We start from the raw sequence: 19,243 nt of genomic DNA, 5'->3' as shown, positions 1-19,243 counted from the left end.
GTTATGTCATCCATTTTCTTAGAGCCAAAGTATATGATTAGCACAGTCACATAGTACCTTTCTTGCTAGTGTATACTATTTAGGCTACTGGTGTTTACACTATTCAGTTGTGTGAAATTCTCTCATTTTGAAATGTCATGGGAAAATTAGGCTAAAACCTGATTTCCTGTCTGTTCTATGTTGAGAAAATGTTTCTGTTGAAGAGCATCATAATGCAGTTGTCCAACCCGGTACAGTCTAGCAAAAATTGTGCTATGTGTAATTCAGCTCTCAGATGCATGAGTAGGTCCAACAGGGAACATTAAATCTCTTTTAAAAGAGGATCTTTTTTCCCAGTAGTATTTTAAAATAGCTTCTCCAGTAGTAAGAGTAAGAATAATAGCTTGTACATCAGGGAGGGAAAGGAGAAGATTTCTAGTAAAGTAGTTAGCCCTGGATGTTAATTTCTGTAGTTCTTTGAACATAACCAGTAACTGAGAACCATGGTGAAGTTTGCACATCATTTATTGCTTTTGACAGGATTTTGCCTTTTCTTTCTCTGTCTCTTCCCTTGCACTCTTTCCTTCTGTATGACCTTTTATGTATTCTTTCTCTTTTTTTTTAGTGAGTGAGTCATCTCTAGATGGCAAACCCGGCTCAGGAGAAAAGATTAAGAAACGTGTGAAAACACCATATTCCCTTAAGCGATGGCGCCCTTCAACATGGGTCATCTCCACAGAACCACTGGACAGTGAGGTCAACAACAATGGTAGTGATAGGGTGGTTAGTTCTAAGTCCAGCACAGCTGTTTACCTTGTAGAAGGAGGTACTGCTACAACTATGGTGTCTAAGGATACAGGAGTGAACTGCCTGTGAATGGTTTAAAAGCTGACAAAAATTGACATTTTTGCATTCTGTTAAACATGCAGAAGACAATTTTTTTAAAAAAAGAAAACTCTGCTTTCTGCTGTCAGCATCCCTTACTGAGGACTTGCTTTAAATAGATTTCAGCTATGCAGACAATTTTTAGCTTATGCTTCCATGTTTTTAATTTTGTTCTTTTTTTAAAAAAACATTTTTGCACTTTTTATTTAGTATTGCAAAATTACATCTGCCTGTCCTTGACCACAGAATTATATATATGTGTATCAAAGACTGTGGTCTCAAAATATTTTTTTTAAAAACAAAAGCAAAAAATACGAATTGCTGATAATCAGTTTGGACCAGTTTCTAAAGGTCACTAAACACGTAAGCCAGTTGGCAAGAATGGTGTCTGCTATTCATGTTTTGAGTTCTGTGCACAAGCTCATTTGTATGTTTCTGTGTGAGTGGTTTTCACTTGTGTTTTGTTGAAATGTGCAATAGTCTGCAGTTCACAGTATGCTTTGTGTTTTCAACCATACTACACATTCTCCCTTCTGGAATTGAACATTTTTTGTAATTTAATCTAATAATTTGGCGACCAGTGGTTTCCAGCTGTGACATCTGCACAGCATAATCAGCTTTGAAGCAGCTGCTTGCATCTATAAGTATGCGTGCTCTAAAGTCATAGATAATGCATGAGTTTTCCTGCCTTGAAAGGGCTTAATATGAAACAGAAACAAAAAGAACAAACCGTTTACAGTGGTGCCCTGCTTGACAACGATAATCCGTTCCAGCAAAATCGCCATTTTGCGATGCCTTTAAAGCGAAGAATCGGTCCTGAAAACACCAGGGGGCCATTTTGCGACCCGCCGATCAGCTGTTTCTAATTGTCATCTAGCGAAGAAATGGTTCCGGAAGCAGGGAACTATTCATCGTCAAGTGAAAACAATATAAACATTGTTTTGCGATCGCTATAGTGATTGAAAAAAACCATTGTAAAGCGATTTTGTCGTCAAGCAGGGTAACCGTCTAGCAAGGCACCGCACCACTGTACTTTCACCCTTTCCAATTAACCAGTGGTGTTTTTCTTCATAGTGGATGATGCAAGTTTGGAAACCTCTGAGCAAGAAAGTGTTGAACAAAATAAAAAGAATCAAAGGGTCAATTTGTACAACTGGTAGTTAGTTATCTGGAAGGTAGTTATCTGCCACATAAGCCTAGCAAGCTTGATTCTGTTAGTTAGTTTACAGGCCGAGAAAGCTGTGTTTTGGATAGAGGATCTGTGGTATATTTTTCACAAAGCCAGGACACATGTGGGAATTGCAACTATTGTGCATGAGTAGATACTGACCCCAACTGTCTCTACCATATTCATTTTGTCTGTTTTACAATTTGACAGTTTTACAATTTGATAGTTTGTTTTTATATACCTTTTATCTTAATGAATGCTTTCAGTGTGTATTGAAGAATCCATTTTGATAAAAAACCTACTGCAGATAGGTTACTGAGGGTGTAATCACATGGGAAAATATGTCATATTTTGGAACGCTTATGGAGCAGTCTGGCGCAATCTATTTCTCAGTGATTAGATCATTGTGATTAGATCTCAGTGATTAGATCATTGCAGATAATTGTGCTCCAGCCTAAATTTGATCTGTGCCCAAGCTGGACCTTTCTGATCCAGCTGTACAGCTACTGCTTTTTAGGGCTGGGCTTGAGTAGTTCCCCAGCATACAGGAGGGCTGCTTTAAGGGAGATTCCTGCCTGCAAAGTTACCCTTTCCGCTGCGATCAAAGACATGACTTTCCAGCCATCTGATTGCACCCTGAGACAGGTTTTCAAGTAGAGGGAGCTGAAGTAGAGGGTCAAGCCCTTGTCACACGAGGGAAACGTTTTCTAGTTCTTCCAATACTTTCCATACCTCTGTTGTACTCAATCGTGGTCTACATGGTTTATATCCCAAGACGAACATCCCAATAACTTTTAGCAGTACCAGTTTGTTTATTTGAATGATTATGACCAGCTACACCATGGTACTGATTTATTTTCTCTCTTGCTTCAAGGGGCAGTTAGGCCCTTTATATATATGCCCCATTATCTATCTATCTATCTATCTATCTATCTATCTATCTATCTATCTATCTATCTATCTATCTATCTATCTATCTATCTATCTATCTATCTATCTATCTATCTATCTATCTATCTATCTATCTATCTGTCTATCTGTCTGTCTGTCTGTCTGTCTGTCTATCTGTCTATCTGTCTATCTATCTATCTATCTATCTATCTATCTATCTATCTATCTATCTATCTATCTATCTATCTATCTATCTATCTCAATGTATCAATATGTCAGAAACAAGGCTCCTTCTAAGGTGCACGACTATGCGAGCGTGCTTGACTCGTCCCTCCTCTAGATAGCTTTCCTCCTCCCCTGTTCACCCACATCTATCATTTCCAGCCCTTTCATTCCAGTTTCAAAAGAACTCAGTGCAGGGGTGCTGGTAGAAATTACGAGGAAACATTGATCGTCAAGGGGGTTCTGTTTAAGAAAGTGTCCTCTGTTGCACCGGCTGTTCCTGCACACAATAGACTTGGGATAGCTGCGCAGCAGTACTGGTGATCACCACCTCTGTGACATTAGCATACCAACATTTCAATGTATCTTCCCATATAATTTTTTTAAAAATTTTACTTGCCAGTAATGTAATGGCAGAGGCCCCCCGGTGACATACTTTTACCAAAGTATTGATGTATTGAGGACAAAAAATTTGAAAAAATAATGTGCATGCCGCAATAATAGTGGCCTCTGAAAAGAAGCACAACCCTCCTGGCAATGAGGACATGTTCTGCGGTTACACCACTGTCCAGGAAAATGTCTCAGTCTTGTCTCTGCATCGTGTGACCAGAAAAAAAAAGCAACAAACTAACTGGGGGGTAACTAGAGAACATTCCCCTCATGTGACCAAGGTTTCAGTTGTATGAAAGTCATGTGATAAGTTCCTTTGGCTCTCATTTTTACTATCCAAAAGATCTAGAATGGATCATGGTTGGCTCTGAACACTCTTACATCATTGGCTGCTTTAGAGAGTAACTACAGGGATTGAGTTCCTTCAGACTTCCCCCTTTTGCATTAATGTCCCCCTTCGGAACACTACTTCTGCTTATCATGAGAACTTGCTGAGATTTTTTTTTCTAGAGAAAACATTTAGAATGTGTATGTAACACACATACTTGTGTGTGGCAATTGAAATATGTAGCCCATTGAAGTGCCACTTTGAAAGTCCAGTAGGGGTACCTGTCTAGACAGAATAATAATTATGTGCTATCACATTGAATCCAACTTACAGTGATGCTTACCAGGCTTTTCTAGGTAGAGAGTATGCAGAAGTGGACGACCATTTCCTTCTTTTGAAGGCACTTTAGAACTGTACAGCTTGTCTAAAGCCTTGCAGGCCAGCGCTTCTCCTGAGATGCACAATGGGAAATCAAACTACTGACTTCTAGTTCCACAGCCAGGTACCTAACTCACTAAGCTATCCAACCTAGACAGAAGGTGGTAGATACTTTCATGCTTACAATGCCTGTTTATCTGAGTTCTTGTTCAGGCTTATGTAACAGTAATCAAATATATATTTATATAGGTGAAATACCGGCTAGCATGAATAAAATATTTGGTTTTGTTTCGTTTTCGTTTAGTCGTGTCCGACTCTTCGTGACTCCATGGACCAGAGCACGCCAGGCCCTCCTGTCTTCCACTGCTTCCCGTAGGTGTGTCAATTTCATGTTGGTTGCTTCACAGACACTGTCCAGCCATCTCATCCTCTGTCATCCCCTTCTCCTCTTGCCGTCACACTTTCCTAACATCAAGGTCTTTTCCAGGGAGTCTTCTCTTCTCATGAGATGGCCAAAGTATTGGAGCCTCAGCTTCAGCATCTGTCCTTCCATTGAGCACTCAGGGTTGATTTCCTTCAGAATGGATAGGTTTGTTCTCCTTGCAGTCCAGGGGACTCTCAAGAGTCTCCTCCAGCACCACAATTCAAAGGTATCAATTCTTCGGCGGTCTGCTTTCTTTATGGTCCAGCTCTCACTTCCATACATCACGACAGGAAAAACCATAGCTTTGACTGTTCGGACTTTTGTTGGCAAGGTGATTTCTGCATATAAGTTAAATAAGCCGGGGGACAATATACAGCCTTGTCGTACTCCTTTCCCAATTTTGAACCAATCCGTTGTTCCATATCCAGTTCTAACTGTTGCTTCCTGTACCACATATAAGTTTCTTAGGAGATAGACAAGGTGGTCAGGCACTCCCATTTCTTTAAGGACTTGCCATAGTTTGCTGTGGTCCACACAGTCAAAGGCTTTTGCATAGTCAATGAAGCAGAAGTAGTTGTTTTTCTGGAACTCTCTGGCTTTCTCTATAATCCAGCGCAAGTTAGCAATTTGGTCTCTAGTTCCTCTGCCCCTTCGGAATCCAGCTTGTACTTCTGGGAGTTCTCAGTCCACATACTGCTGAAGCCTACCTTGTAGGATTTTGAGCATAACCTTGCTAACGTATGAAATGAGTGCAATTGTATGGTAGTTGGAGCATTCTTTGGCACTGCCCTTCTTTGGGATTGGGATGTAGACTGATCTTTTCCAGTTCTCTGGCCACTGTTGAGTTTTCCAAACTTGCTGGCATATTGAATGTAGCACCTTAACTGCATCATCTTTTAAGATTTTAAATAGTTCAACTGGAATGTCATCACCTCCACTGGCCTTGTTGTTAGCCAAGCTTTCTAAGGCCCACTTGACTTCACTCTCCAGGATGTCTGGCTCAAGGTCAGCAACTACATTGTCTGGGTTGTCCGGGATATCCAAATCTTTCTGATATAATTCCTCTGTGTATTCTTGCCACCTCTTCTTGATGTCTTCTGCTTCTGTTAGGTCCCTCCCATTTTTTTCCTTTATCATGTTCATCTTTGCACAAAATGTTCCTCTAATATCTCCAATTTTCCTGAACAGATCTCTAGTTTTTCCTTTTCTGTTATTTTCCTCTATTTCTTTGCATTGTTCATTTAAGAAGGCCCTCTTGTCTCTCCTTGCTATTCTTTGGAAATCTGCATTCAATTTTCTGTAGCTTTCCCTATTTCCCTTGCATTTTGTTTCCCTTCTCTGCTATTTCTAAGGTCTCGTTGGACAGCCACTTTGCTTTCTTGCATTTCCTTTTCTTCGAGATGGTTTTTGTTGCTGCCTCCTGTACAATGTTACGAGCCTCTATCCAAAGTTCTTCAGGCAGTCTGTCCACCAAATCGAGTTCCTTAAATCTGTTCTTTACTTCCACTGTGTATTCATAAGGGATTTGGTTTAGATTATACCTGGCTAACCCAGTGGTTTTTCCTACTCTCTTCAGTTTAAGCTTGAATTTTGCTATGAGAAGCTGATGATCAGAGCCGCAGTCAGCTCCAGGTCTTGTTTTTGCTGACTGTATAGAGCTTCTCCATCTTTGACTGCAGAGAATATAATCAATCTGATTTCGATATTGCCCATCTGGTGATTTCCATGTATAGAGTCGCCTCTTGTGGAAAAGAGTGTTTGTGATGACCAGCTTGTTCTCTTGACAAAACTCTATTAGCCTTTGCCCTGCTTCATTCTGAACTCCAAGGCCAAACTTCCCTGTTGGTCCTTTTATCTCTTGGCTCCCTACTTTAGCATTCCAGTCCCCTAGAATGAGAAGAACATCTTTCTTTGGTGTCAGTTCTAGAAGGTGTTGTAAATCTTCATAAAATTGTTCAATTTCAGTCTCCTCAGCAATGGTGGTTGGTGCATAAACTTGGATTATTGTGATGTTGAAAGGTCTGCCTTGGATTCGTATTGATATCATTCTATCATTTTTGAGATTGTATCCCATTACAGTTTTTCCCACTGTGTTGTTGACTATGAAGGCTACTCCATTCCTTCTACGGGATTCTTGCCCACAATAGTAGATATGATAATCATCTGAGCTAAATTCACCCATTCCTGTCCATTTTAGTTCACTGATGCCCAGGATGTCGATGTTTATTCTTGCCATCTCCTGTTTGACCACCTCCAGCTTCCCGAGGTTCATAGATCTTACATTCCAGGTTCCTATGCAGTATTTTTCTTTGCAGCATTGGACTTTCCTTTCACTTCCAGGCATGTCCATAGCTGAGCGTCCTTTCAGCTTTGGCCCAACCACTTCATTAGCTCTGGAGCTACAGTACTTGTACTTGTCCTCCGCTCTTCCTTAGTAGCATGTTGGACGCCTTCCGACCTGAGGGGCCCATCTTCCAGCGTCATATCTTTTAGCTTTTTGTTTCTGTCCATGAAGTTTTCTTGGCAAAGATACTGGAGTGGCATTGCCATTTCCTACTCCAGGTGGATTGCGTTTAGTTGGAACTCTCCCCTATGACCTGTCCATCTTGGGTGTCCCTGCACGGCATAGCCCATAGCTTCTCTGAGTTACTCAAGCCCCTTCGCCATGACAAGGCAGCAATCCATGGTTTTGTTTAATTATTACCAAAAGATTGGCTTAACAGTTACTTGGTCTACATAGTAAAATCTGCGCAGCACATCCCAACGCTAGTTTCTGCCAGCTTGCTTAGTTCTATGCTTCAGACTTCTGCTGAAGGCCTTATTTTCTTTATTTTTCCTCTTGCTGGCATGATGCCTCATTTCTGTCTTGACCACTTTGCTCAGTGCTCTATAAACATCCAGCTATGGAAGACTGAACTAAACTCTGTTACTGCATGGTGCCTGGATAATCCAGTTCATTAGGCTAATACAGGTAGTTATTTAAACTGATTTTAATCAGACGAAAACCTGATCTGGGATATCAGAATAAGCAATTTAGGACAGTTTCTAGAATTTACAGTGATCTTTATTCATGTTTAAAGCTTTCCATCATAAGATCACTGTTTGCTCTACACCATATCTATGTTGAAAATCCTACAATTTCTTTTTCTCGTCGTGGCCTACTTCCATAATTTTAACTTCTTTTCCTTTTGCATTCATATTTATCTACTATAGTATCATCCTAGACCAGCAGTTTTCAAATTTCTTGACATATGCCACCATTTTGGTTTCTACCAAGCAATTTTTGATTTTTGATTTTTTTAATCGTTTTCTTTTTTTTTTTTTAGCCAGGGGGGTCCATGTTCAGGTAACTCATATACTGTATATTTTACCTATATATTTGATACGTATGGAGAAGACTGAAATATATACTTTCGGGCCAGGATTTCTTTGGGAAAAACTACATGCGCAGTTTGGTGGGCTGTTCTTCACATGATCTATTTCACAAGCAGTGTAGAACCATTGCACAATATAATGGATGGCCCACTGAGGAGGACACTTGCATGATTACTATTGGGTGTATGGTTTTTCCCAACACAATTTTGACCTAAGATTTTAATATTTTATGTTACTGAAATTTTTCAGATGTTCTAATGTCTGCTCATATCATGGCCATTTTTACAAAAATTGAACCATCAGTATATCAACCTCTTAACTACACTCTAGTTATTGAACTTAGTTTCAACTGCTCCCAGCTATCTTGTTATTTTTAATGACCCCAAACAGCCACATGGTTCCTGGTCAAAAACCGTCATGATTGCCAACTTGTGTCAGTGCCCACTTCTTTCTCACTTTTTCTTCTTCCCTTGACTATGCTTTGCCATTATGAAATTGGAGGCAGGGGGATGATCATAACAAAGCTGAACTCACAATTTTTGGAATATTTCATCTGACTTAAATATTAACATTTTTTTTTGCTCATAGCTCCATGCCTCCACTAGAACTTTCTCATACACACACCTTAGCCCATTTTGAAAATGATGTCCAAGATTATTACTAATATTAATGTGGTCTGCCTTTAGGATGTATTTATCTAGGCTGCCAGTCCTATGGCCTTTGGCCTGTTTTCTTTCAGTGTGGATTTACTGGGTTTTAGCATTACAGTCCTTTGTTCTGATGTTTCTTTTATAGCAGGATTTAAGTGAATATTATGGCTTTCAGTGTTTACATCAAAAGTTCTAGTTTTGAAATTAAAAATTCAGTCAGCAGAAAGAGTTTCCATTTTAAGGTTGTGTCATGGAGGCAGGTTTAAAGGCAAGCTCTCTGAATGGAAACATTTAATAAAGCTCTGAAGTATTAGCAGGGCCAGTCTTACCATTAGACAAAGTGGCATGGTTGTCTCAGGCAACTGACTTTGCATATCACACAAGAGCAGCAGACAGTTTGTCATTTTGTTGTTATTGTGTTTTTACTGCCACAGTGGAAGAGACATGCTGGTGGGATTTTCTGCTTCAATTGTCAGATAATTCAGGCAGCATTGAATATGATCCACCTTGACTTAGAGGAGGAATGCCATTTACCAGTTTACCTCAGGCAGCAAAGTGTCTTGGAGCAGCCCAGAACATCACTTCTATAGTTTTATCCACACATCACCTCTTAAAGAATAAGTTAAGGTAACTTTAGTTGGGAAAAACTGCAATTCCCAATTAAGCCTACACTTTCTCTTTTGTGCTCTTTCTAACCTGTCTAACAACTGCTAGAAAGTGACTTATAATAAGGGGCATAAAGATTCAGTGGTTGAGGTGGCCTTGATACACCTGTGGGCGTTTGAGGACCATATGGGACCATGGGTTGCCCCCACAAGGCTGTTAAGCAGAAGACGAGACCCTGTCCCCCACCTAATATTGCTGGATTCCAACTCAAATAAGACAACACCAGCATGGCCTGTGGATTGTGGGAATAGAAGTTAAAGAATACTGGGAAGGGAACCAGCCCTCCCATTCCTACTCCAAAGAGGCTTGCCAGAAAAGTCTGCCCCGATTTTGAAAAGGGAGCTGGGAAGTGCTCAGACTAGCCCCAAATTTCCAAGCTATCCAGACTGGCAAGCCAGACCTCAGGCCGCCTGTCTCCTTTTTTCAATATCCAAAGTATTAGAAAGCGCCAGGAAAGGGCATGCAGCATGAGCAGGATGCTTAATAACTGAGCTCCCTTGTGGGTCAGAGTTTCTTTGGGCTGGGAACGGCTACTTTAACTCAGGAACACTAGCTTTTTCTCTGAATGCGGGGCAGGTTTCTGAAGAGTGTCCTTTTAGCCCTTGTTCCAAATGTTAACAAACTACTAACAGAAATGCAGGAAGAGGCTACCCAGAAATCAACAAGGAAAATTCTTACTGAAACAAATTTTTGTGAATGATTTTGGACTCAACTTTACTTCAGATATATTCTGGTGTTATCCTGTATGTCAAGATCTATTGAAAATGATTGCTTGGTTTGCTTGTGATTTTTCTGGTGTTAATCTGCATAGTTCAGTGTACTGATTTTAAGCACTCATAATGACTTAATTCATCTCTTCCCATGTCATGAAAATTGACCCCTTAGGTATTTGCCCCTTGTTTGATAAACAGACAGTTATGAGGAAAAAACACGTTTGTTCTTTTCCTTAAATTTATGCTAATAGTAATCTATTGATGAAATGGCATTGAGGAAGAATTTTAAAAAGAAATGGAGAGTGCACTAATATTTGAAAGTTAAAAGATTTAATCAGAAGACACATTATTTTACCGTTTTGTAAGAGCACATTTCTAAAAATAGATGCCAGCTTGATATTAAAAATTCCAGTACTGAGCAAGTCAAAAGAGATTTTATTTTTCTAGTGGTCAATCCCCTCCCTTGTAATTTGCCCTTAAAAATCATTTAATAGTATTGTAATTAAAGGGAAGAGAAGTAGTACATAAGTTAAAGAAATGCACTCTTGTAGATGAACTTGTTCACATTAGCAGATAATTTAAAAGATAATGAGCATAAATAAGGTGATTTAAGTTTTCAGTTCATCAGTGTAAAAAGTATGCATTTTTGTTAGAGTTAACCAGCATAGTAATCTGTGTTGTCTTTATCATCTCACTTGAATTTAGAAAGTTCTGTTCTGTGACAACATTTCACAATTCTTTTATTTGAGTAAATGACTGGGAAGGTTAGAGAGTTATGTACATAATTCTGCAATACCAACAGTGTTCAAAAAATCTTTAATCCTCTGTGCTATAGTTTAGGGGGGAAACTGACGAAAGGAATTGTTTGTTATGACTGTGAAGGAAACTATGGCAGCAATTCATTTTGGTGTAGAAATGACAAGTTCCATTGCTAATGGCCCCTCCCTTTATTGTGTTCTTCCACAGGATTGTCCCTGACTTTAATAAATAATTGCAACTGAATATTAATATAAAGTTTATAAAAGTCTACTCCATGAGTCTCTATATCAAATAATAATTTGTGCTTTGCTTTTGACCATACTATGTATGTATGTTAATGCATTTTTCTAGTTAATACATGCCTCAGGTTTCTATTGCAACTTTTTTCAAGATACATTGTGTGATACAGTGATTTTAGTAGGAAACATCAAGCCTATGATGAGTGTTTTTGCCACTATTACTTTTATTATCCAGTTAATGCATCTATCTTCAAATTAATTTTGAACTTTAGCCTATTTATTCAAATAATACATACTAAATGCCATCACTAACTTGGCTTGTTTTCCCCTTGTTCCCCTTGCAGTGATAGAAACTGTTGGAGGAAGCAATTTTGAAAGGTAAAATGGCCTCCTGTTAAAAGTTAAACACCCCCACGCAGTCATTATCTTGATTGCAGCATTTTTTAAATTCTTGGAAAAAGGGAAATTTACATGGACAGGATGGGGTCAGCTTTACCTCTTGTGCAGCCAGAGCACTGCACTGATCAGCACATGCCATAGGTCTTCTCCAACAGCTATACAAGACAGTCACTCAACCTTTTTTTGTATAAAGGAATCTGATTTGCAGTGGCTGTGCTAGCTGGGAGGGAAAAAATGCTTTCTTGAGAAAAACCGCCTGGACCCTATACACAGATGAGCAACATCATCATAGATGTTGCGTTGTGTGCTGTTATATGATGTCTGGAGTTGACAACAGTCTGACAGTTTTCCCAACAGTGCACTAACTTCTGGACATTTAAACTGACATTTGTGCTTGCCCAGGTATAGTCACAAAAAGTTAAAGGTTTTGGAAGCAATGAGTTCAAGTGCTTACAGAGAGCTTATGAACACTCAACTGGCCCACCCATTCCCCCAGTCCAAACAACTTAGTTAGACACCGTAGAAGCAACAGAGACAGCAAGTACACCAGAGGGGGTCCATCAGAGCTTTTTCAGACATAGTCACTGATAGTGCTAGACGAATACACTTCAAATAAAGATTTTCTTTTGGGTCTCCAAAATGCTATCTGCCACTTTCTACTTTCCCTGCCTCAAGGTGAGAAACTGGTTTCTCAAGGAAGGGGAGATGACACCGGGCACCTTCAAGCTCAGAATGAGCCAGAGTCCTGTTCTCCTTGATCCTGTTTGGAAGCATTTGAGCAGAGGTGCTCACTTTTCCAAGCACCCATCCAGCATGTTTCCATCATGTAGCCTTTCTATAAATCTGTATACTTTTACCAGAAACATAGAATTAATTCAAAATAACCCATAGTTGTGCTGTTCAGTTTTAAAGAGGACAATTAAATGAAGGCAAAATGGTTAAGATGTTATTTTAAACAGCTTGTCTAGATTTCCTTGCTGTGTGAATTTGAATATAATAGTTGGCACTCTTCAGTAGTATCAAATCTTCCATGATCTGCATATGCTTTGAAGATCCATTCAGAAAGAAATTTTATAAATTCTTAAACTGGAGCAAGACAGCAAAAAATACTGTTCAAAGCGATAATTCATATGGGCATTTTTCATGACCTAAAAACTTAGTAGGCTTCTTTATGATCCAAGAGAAATCACACTTCATAGTAAGCCTTACAGAGAAATAAAATGCAGAGGATTAAATGCTTTATCACCTCTGATATGAGTGAGTCCTCTACACTCAAAATTGGGATTGTAGGTAAATACAAGTTCTGCTCAGAAGTATCTAGTGTTTGTTTTCTCTCCATATGATTTATCTTTAGTGCAACAGTATTTTCTATATTGTTTTAAAGCACTTGATTCCATTTGGAAATGCTGCATCTTTTGACAACTATTACTGTTTAATATTTGTTAAATACCAATAGTGTGGTATTTATTATATTCTTGAAGCTACATTCTTAATATCTACAGCACTTAGATGTATTTGAAAATAATCCAAATTGCAAAGGAAACTGATCAAACAAATTTTAAAAATGACCATTCTATCCTTTCCTTTCTTATGTCTTAGTTTATTTTGTTTATACAGCATTCAACCAGATTTCTTCCTTGTTTTTTTCACTGTGGAGGAAACATGTTTTATTGGCATGCACATAAGTTTGACGTAAAACTTTTGACAGCTGTGAATTTAGGGTTTCCTCTTCTCTGGCAAAGATATATTCAGATGGTGGACAAATACTAGGTGATGTTCACAGAGGCTTAAGTATGAAACTATAAATAGTCTTCAAATGGGGGGAAAACAAACACCAAGCTATCCAGATGTCATGTCCAGAATAAGATTTCTAGAGTTCACAGATGCTGATCTCAGCATTATCTTGATAGCCAGCCATTTTGTTGTTATAGCCTCTCTGACTTTACTGCTGAAATATCGAATCTACAAATATCAAATTATATTATTTTTGTATCAGCTGCCCAGTACCTTGCTATGCTGTTTAAGTTGTGTTACAAGATTGTGTGACTACAAATGAAACGTATTGCTTTTTAAAACCATCTGTGGATGCCACTATGAAAGCTGACAATGTTGGAAGCCACTTCAAGAGTTTTCTATGAATACTTGTAACAAAATGCTTTGTTATATATGAACCTATATAAAGAGACTGTATTGATACAAAGAAATTGGATCAGAACATTTAAAAACTATTCTTTAGGTTTAGGGAGGGGAGGGGGGAAGGCTTGCTGTAAAATGATGCATTAATCCATTTAATAAAATCACCTCCATGGAAGTGTCTTTTTTGTTGTGTTGTTCATTTGTATTTTGGTGAGCTGAACATCTCTGTGATCTGACCAGTAGATGTCACTGATTGCTCATGGGATGAACATTGGTTTGTTAACATTCTTTGCTGGTAATTTTCTCTGTTTTGGCTTCCATAATAGAAGAAGGAGGGTAAAGAAATAGGACAGCTTTCCACGTTTCTGTGTCATTCATATACACGCCCTGTAATCCTTTCAGTATATTTTATATGTTGATGTAAATCAGATATAAATAGTATTCACCTGGATGTTTGTGCTGAGTAAGAAATGTCTGTAGGCAATCGGGTAAGACACTTTTTGTAAACTGGAAAATGGAAGGTGCTTTTTTGCTGTCTATACGCCAATAACAATGGTATCTATCTATCTATCTATCTATCTATCTATCTATCTATCTATCTATCTATCTATCTATCTATCTATCTATCTATCTATCTATCTATCTATCTATCTATCTATCTATCTATCTATCTATCTATCTATCTATCTATCTATCTATCTATCTATCGGATTTCTACTCTGCCCATCTAAACCAAATGTCTACTCTGGGCAGTAGATATATATGTGGACAGAAGGGTACTGGAATTTGTAGGCTAGTAACGGACGAATTTGCCAGGCTATTACTGTAATGACTGTAGAAGAAAAGGTCATTAGAAGCACATTTAATGTGATACAACTCTGCCTTATTTTAAGAGCAAATAGAACTTCATTGTTTTCTCTTTCAAACTGTATTTTGTTTTACTTTTTTATAACCTCTCCACACATTGGAGTACACTCCTTCCAACCTAAAACCAGTTTCTTCTTTGTGGTCTTTGTGCATCACACACATGGGTTACTTCTGCACCTACACAAAACACTCTTGGGAACATTCTAGAGCTTTTACTAATCACTAATATATTCCTAACCCAATGGTTGCTCTTCAGTTCCCTTCTATCTGCCAGTAGTGCAATGTCTTGGGAATGCCTGGAACTTATTAATAAATTATAACCAATTGTATATAGTTTTGCTTTCTGTCTTTAATAACTTGCCTCCATAATTGAGCTTTCTTTTTAAAAAAACTTTAGAATTTTAAAAGTTAATTGTTATCTAAATTCTTTGTGTTTATGGCCCTGATAAATACTGAATATCTTACAGAGACAACATACCACTTTCTGATGGTTATATTTAAGCATCTATTCTGCTTGGATAAACGTTATCAAACCCAAGCCTGTAAGATTTGTCAAAATTACATAAAAGTGGCACTGAAAAATAGATAATCCCATCTTAATTTTTTTCAGTGGGAACAATCACTAAAGGCTGTAAGTTCAATTTTGCAAGAACAAGCTTCAACATTGAATTCATCTGTTTGTAAGACACAATTGAAATATCTAATAATGGAGGTTGCTCTCTCAGAGGAGCAAGAATCCATGCAAGCTAAGTAATCAGAACTAGTTTAGACCACAACAAGCACCAAGCCTTCCAAGTTGCTACTCAGTAAAGATATACCTAAATTGCAACAGACGATTTTGAAGTCATCAAAGATGTTCTCGGGAACGGATTACTCCAAGCATAAAAAATTAAAGAGAAAATCATTAACATCTGTGGTACTTCATCCTTCCGCACTGGTGACCACTTCTGAATATAGAGAGACTGAAAAGATTATTTGCTTGGGCTTGATATCAGAGAAGGAAGCTGGTCTTCCAGGTCAAGAAACACAGATGTCACCACAAAGCAATTCTGATGCTTCTTTGGTCCGTAGATGATAGTTAAGTTCACCTGAGCTTGATAACATAGTTGTAGACACCAAACAGCAGAATTCAGATGATGAACCTTGATCCTCTAAACCTCATTCTCAGTTGGCTTCAAGATCCCCACATTGAGGAGAGTCATGACTACAGAGAGACTTTTTTCAAAATCAGTCTCCTGTGAGAGCTCAGTCAAAGGGGGCAGACTGATGGTTCCCCTATATTTCTGTGCCCTGCCCCCTTACTATGTGAATGCTGGCTAGCATGCCCCAATACTGCATTTTAATGAGAAATGGACTCAAGAAATGTACCAAAAACAGTACAAATATAGAGATAGAGGTCTCATTGGGTGTTTCATGATGTAAGCCATCTTCAGTATCAAAATCAGCAATACTGGAGTGTAAATCTTGGTCCCCCTCAGTACTGTCAAGACCCAAACCATTAACCTCGAGGCCTATGGCATCAAGAATATTGCCAGTATTGGAAGACCTAGACCAGACTTGATTCCGCTCATTGACACCAGAGTTGGATCAACACCAAACACAAAAAAGACGTAGTTCTTCATTGTGGCCTCTGTGAATGCACACATATGGGTATTGTCCGTGCCTGCGCTGACAATCTCTGAAGATTCTAGAACTAAAAGTAACAATTTTATGGTATGATCTCCCATGAGGCAATGCTTCTCCCCTTCGCCTCCCCTCTCAGTTCCTTTTTTCCGCCATGCTGAAAGGTTCTATGGAAGAAAGAGTGATTATTAGGCCCTTTTGTGCCAACAATTGCCTACTAATTAACAATTACACATCTTAATTTCCAATCAACAACTTCTTACTTTGATCTCCCGCGAGTTGCTTTTTCTCTTTGTTCGCCATTTTTTACGCCTTCCCCTTGGACTTCCAGTCATTTTTTCCTGCCCTTTATGGCCTCTTCGGCCCTTTTCAAGCGCTGTGTCAGCTGCAGTAGCAAAATTCCATCTTCAGACGGCCACGGCAAGTGCTTATTCTGTTTGGGCGAGAAACATCAAACCCAATCGTGCGCGGCTTGTAAAAGTTTTACCAAGCCGGCGCTAAAACACAGACTCCAAAGATTGAGGTCTCATCTTTGGGAAGCCGCCATGAATCCCGCTGCTGCAGTTCCTGCTGAGATACTCTGAAATGGACTTGCCACAACAAGCCTCAGCTACTGCTCTGGGGCATTCTACTCCTTCGCCCCATTCCAAAGTGGGCTATGATACTTCGAGGGCTTCAAAATCAAAAGCCCGAAAAGAACAATCCAAGAAGAAAAAAGAGAAACCTGCTCCTAAACCTAAGAAAGCTAAATCTGCTTGTCTGGATCCGCCAGGAGAGCATCCACCCTCTCCTATATTGGAAGAATCTTCCATGGAAGCTGTGGTGTCTGTAGTGGAACGGGATGAGGTGCTTATCCCATCAGCACAAGCTCCAGTCCTGACAGGTAGCTTCTCTCCCTCCACTGGCCATGTTGGGACTGAGCCTCCATCCAGTCCAGCCACTGCCCATTCAAGCCCGATGTCAGGGCAGGCTTTCGACACTGAGCCATCTGAACCTGAAACTCCTCGATCTTCAAAGAAACATAAGGAGAAGAGGAAGCATGTGGAACCAAAACCGTCAATGCCTCAATTCAGTCAGTGTTACCATTTCCCATTTTTCCTGCATGCCAGTAGCTCGCTTTCCAGCAGCTTGGCATGGACAATCTTTTTCCCTTTGCAAACCAATTGCAGATGGAAGCCTACCAGGGCTTTTCACAAACCACTCCAGTGAAAAGATTCCGTCACGAATCTTCTCAACAATGTTCGCAAGTTCCACGACCTACACTGACATTGAAACCTACAGAAATCCTCTCAACATCAATATCCCTTTCAACGTCGAAAAAACAACACTCACACTCTTCGACTGCCCTGCCATCTAAGCAGCCTAAACATACTTCAAAGGATTGCCATGTTACACCTACAGTGACTTTGAGAACTGCTCCTGTTAAGGGATCTCAAACCATTTCTTGCTCTGATGACGATTCATCATCTACTTTAACCCCCTGCAGATCATGACACCAAAGAGGAGTCTTCACTTGAGTCTCCCCTGAATATCCCTACACCTAATTCCAACCTTATTGATCCGAGGCCATCCTCCCCATCAAAGGACTTTACTTCCTACTTCAATCTGGTTTCTCGTATGTCCACTGCACTCAAACTTAAAGTGGAGGAACCGCATTCTCCTGAGGCGGATATCATCCGGCCATGAAGGGAATCATCAAAGAAGACTGGGACACACCTCCTACAGAGTTGAAAATGTCCAGACGCACAGACATGTACAGAACCCATGATCCCGACATGGAATTCTTAGCAAAACATCTGATTCCCAATTCGATCATAGTAGAATCTAACTTACTAAGGTCCAGGGATAAACCATCTACCTCTCCAGCTAATAAAGAAGGAAGAAAACTTGATGTCATAGCTTGTAGAGTCTATTTGTTGCAGTCCTTCCTACTGAGAGCTGCAAATTACCAAGCAGCAATGGGTACTTACCAGTGACATCTCTGGGCGAAAATCCTGCCCCTTCTTGAGTCTGCCCCTGAATCCATCAAGACAGACCTCATGAATGCCCATTCTGAAGTGACCTTGCTAGCGAAGCTGCCAGACATGCTGCTGAAGCCGCCTCTAAATCTTTGGCATCTTCCATAGCCATCCGCAGACACGCGTGGCTTAGATCCCCATCTCTCACTGACGATGCTAAGCATAGAATCGAGAAGTTACCATTTGATAGCATTGGTCTTTTCCATCAAAAAACAGATGACACCATGGAAAGTGTTCACAAGATGCGCAAAACAGCCAAGACCTACGCAAACCAATCCTCCTTTCGTCCCTACAAACCTAACTACAGATCAAATCCATAACCATTCCAATCATTTCAGAGATACCAGACATATCGTCCCTTTGGTCAACAACAATCTGACAGACCCTTTTCAGCACAGGGGCCATTGACCTTGACCACCCACCCTCGGAACCAGCAGCAATGCCGACAGCCTCTGACAAATACACAAGTGAAGGGTAAGGGATATTGATACCCCTTTTCCAGATGAATCTAATTTCCATTCAGCCCTTTATTCCTCAGCTGCAACCCTTTCTCCCATTCTGGGAGCACATTACAAATGACAACTGGGTCCTTGATATTATTTCCTTCGGTTACCATATTGAGTTCCAATCCCTACCTCCCTTGGGCAACCTCAGATTTACTCCCTACTCTGACACTCTCCAAGAAGAAGTCTCATCTTTACTGGACAAACAAGTCATTACATTGGTTCCATCTTCTGATGCCCTCTATGGCTTCTATTCCAAATACTTCATGGTGCTGAAGAAGGGCGGAGGTCTCCGTCCAATCCTTGACCTCAGAGACCTCAATGCCTACATTCGACCCCGAAAATTTTGTATGCTCACACTTGACACCGTTATTCCCCTTCTTTTGCAGGGAGACTGGTTCGTCCTGATCAACCTCAAGGATGCATACTTTCATATATCCATCCACCCATCCCACCACAAGTACCTCCGCTTCCATTTCAACAATTTGGCTTACCAATTTTGCTCCCTCCCATTCGGCTTGATTCCATACAGGCCAGGGCATTCATTCCGCAGGAAAGAATTGCGAAACTAAGGCGCGCTGTGGTGTCATTTCGACCCCGAGACTTGGTCATGGCTCAACACAGCCAACA

The 19,243-nt window shown here is 39.9% G+C and overlaps 1 protein-coding gene across 1 annotated transcript in view; it reads left to right on the top strand.

The window, feature by feature from the left end:
- The window catches only part of BMPR2 (bone morphogenetic protein receptor type 2), a 134,146-nt gene extending 120,369 nt beyond the window's left edge, over positions 1-13,777 (top strand). Inside the window, exon 13 of the mRNA XM_020810353.3 lies at positions 605-13,777. Within this exon, the coding sequence (XP_020666012.2) occupies positions 605-855 (251 nt within the window). The 3' untranslated portion in view covers positions 856-13,777. The remainder of the gene's footprint in view (positions 1-604) is intronic.
- The last annotated feature ends 5,466 nt before the right edge of the window (positions 13,778-19,243 follow it).

The sequence above is a fragment of the Pogona vitticeps genome, chromosome 1 (assembly GCF_051106095.1).
Source record: "Pogona vitticeps strain Pit_001003342236 chromosome 1, PviZW2.1, whole genome shotgun sequence".
NCBI classification, from domain to species: domain Eukaryota; kingdom Metazoa; phylum Chordata; class Lepidosauria; order Squamata; family Agamidae; genus Pogona; species Pogona vitticeps.
This window is presented reverse-complemented; position numbering and strand designations above follow the sequence as displayed.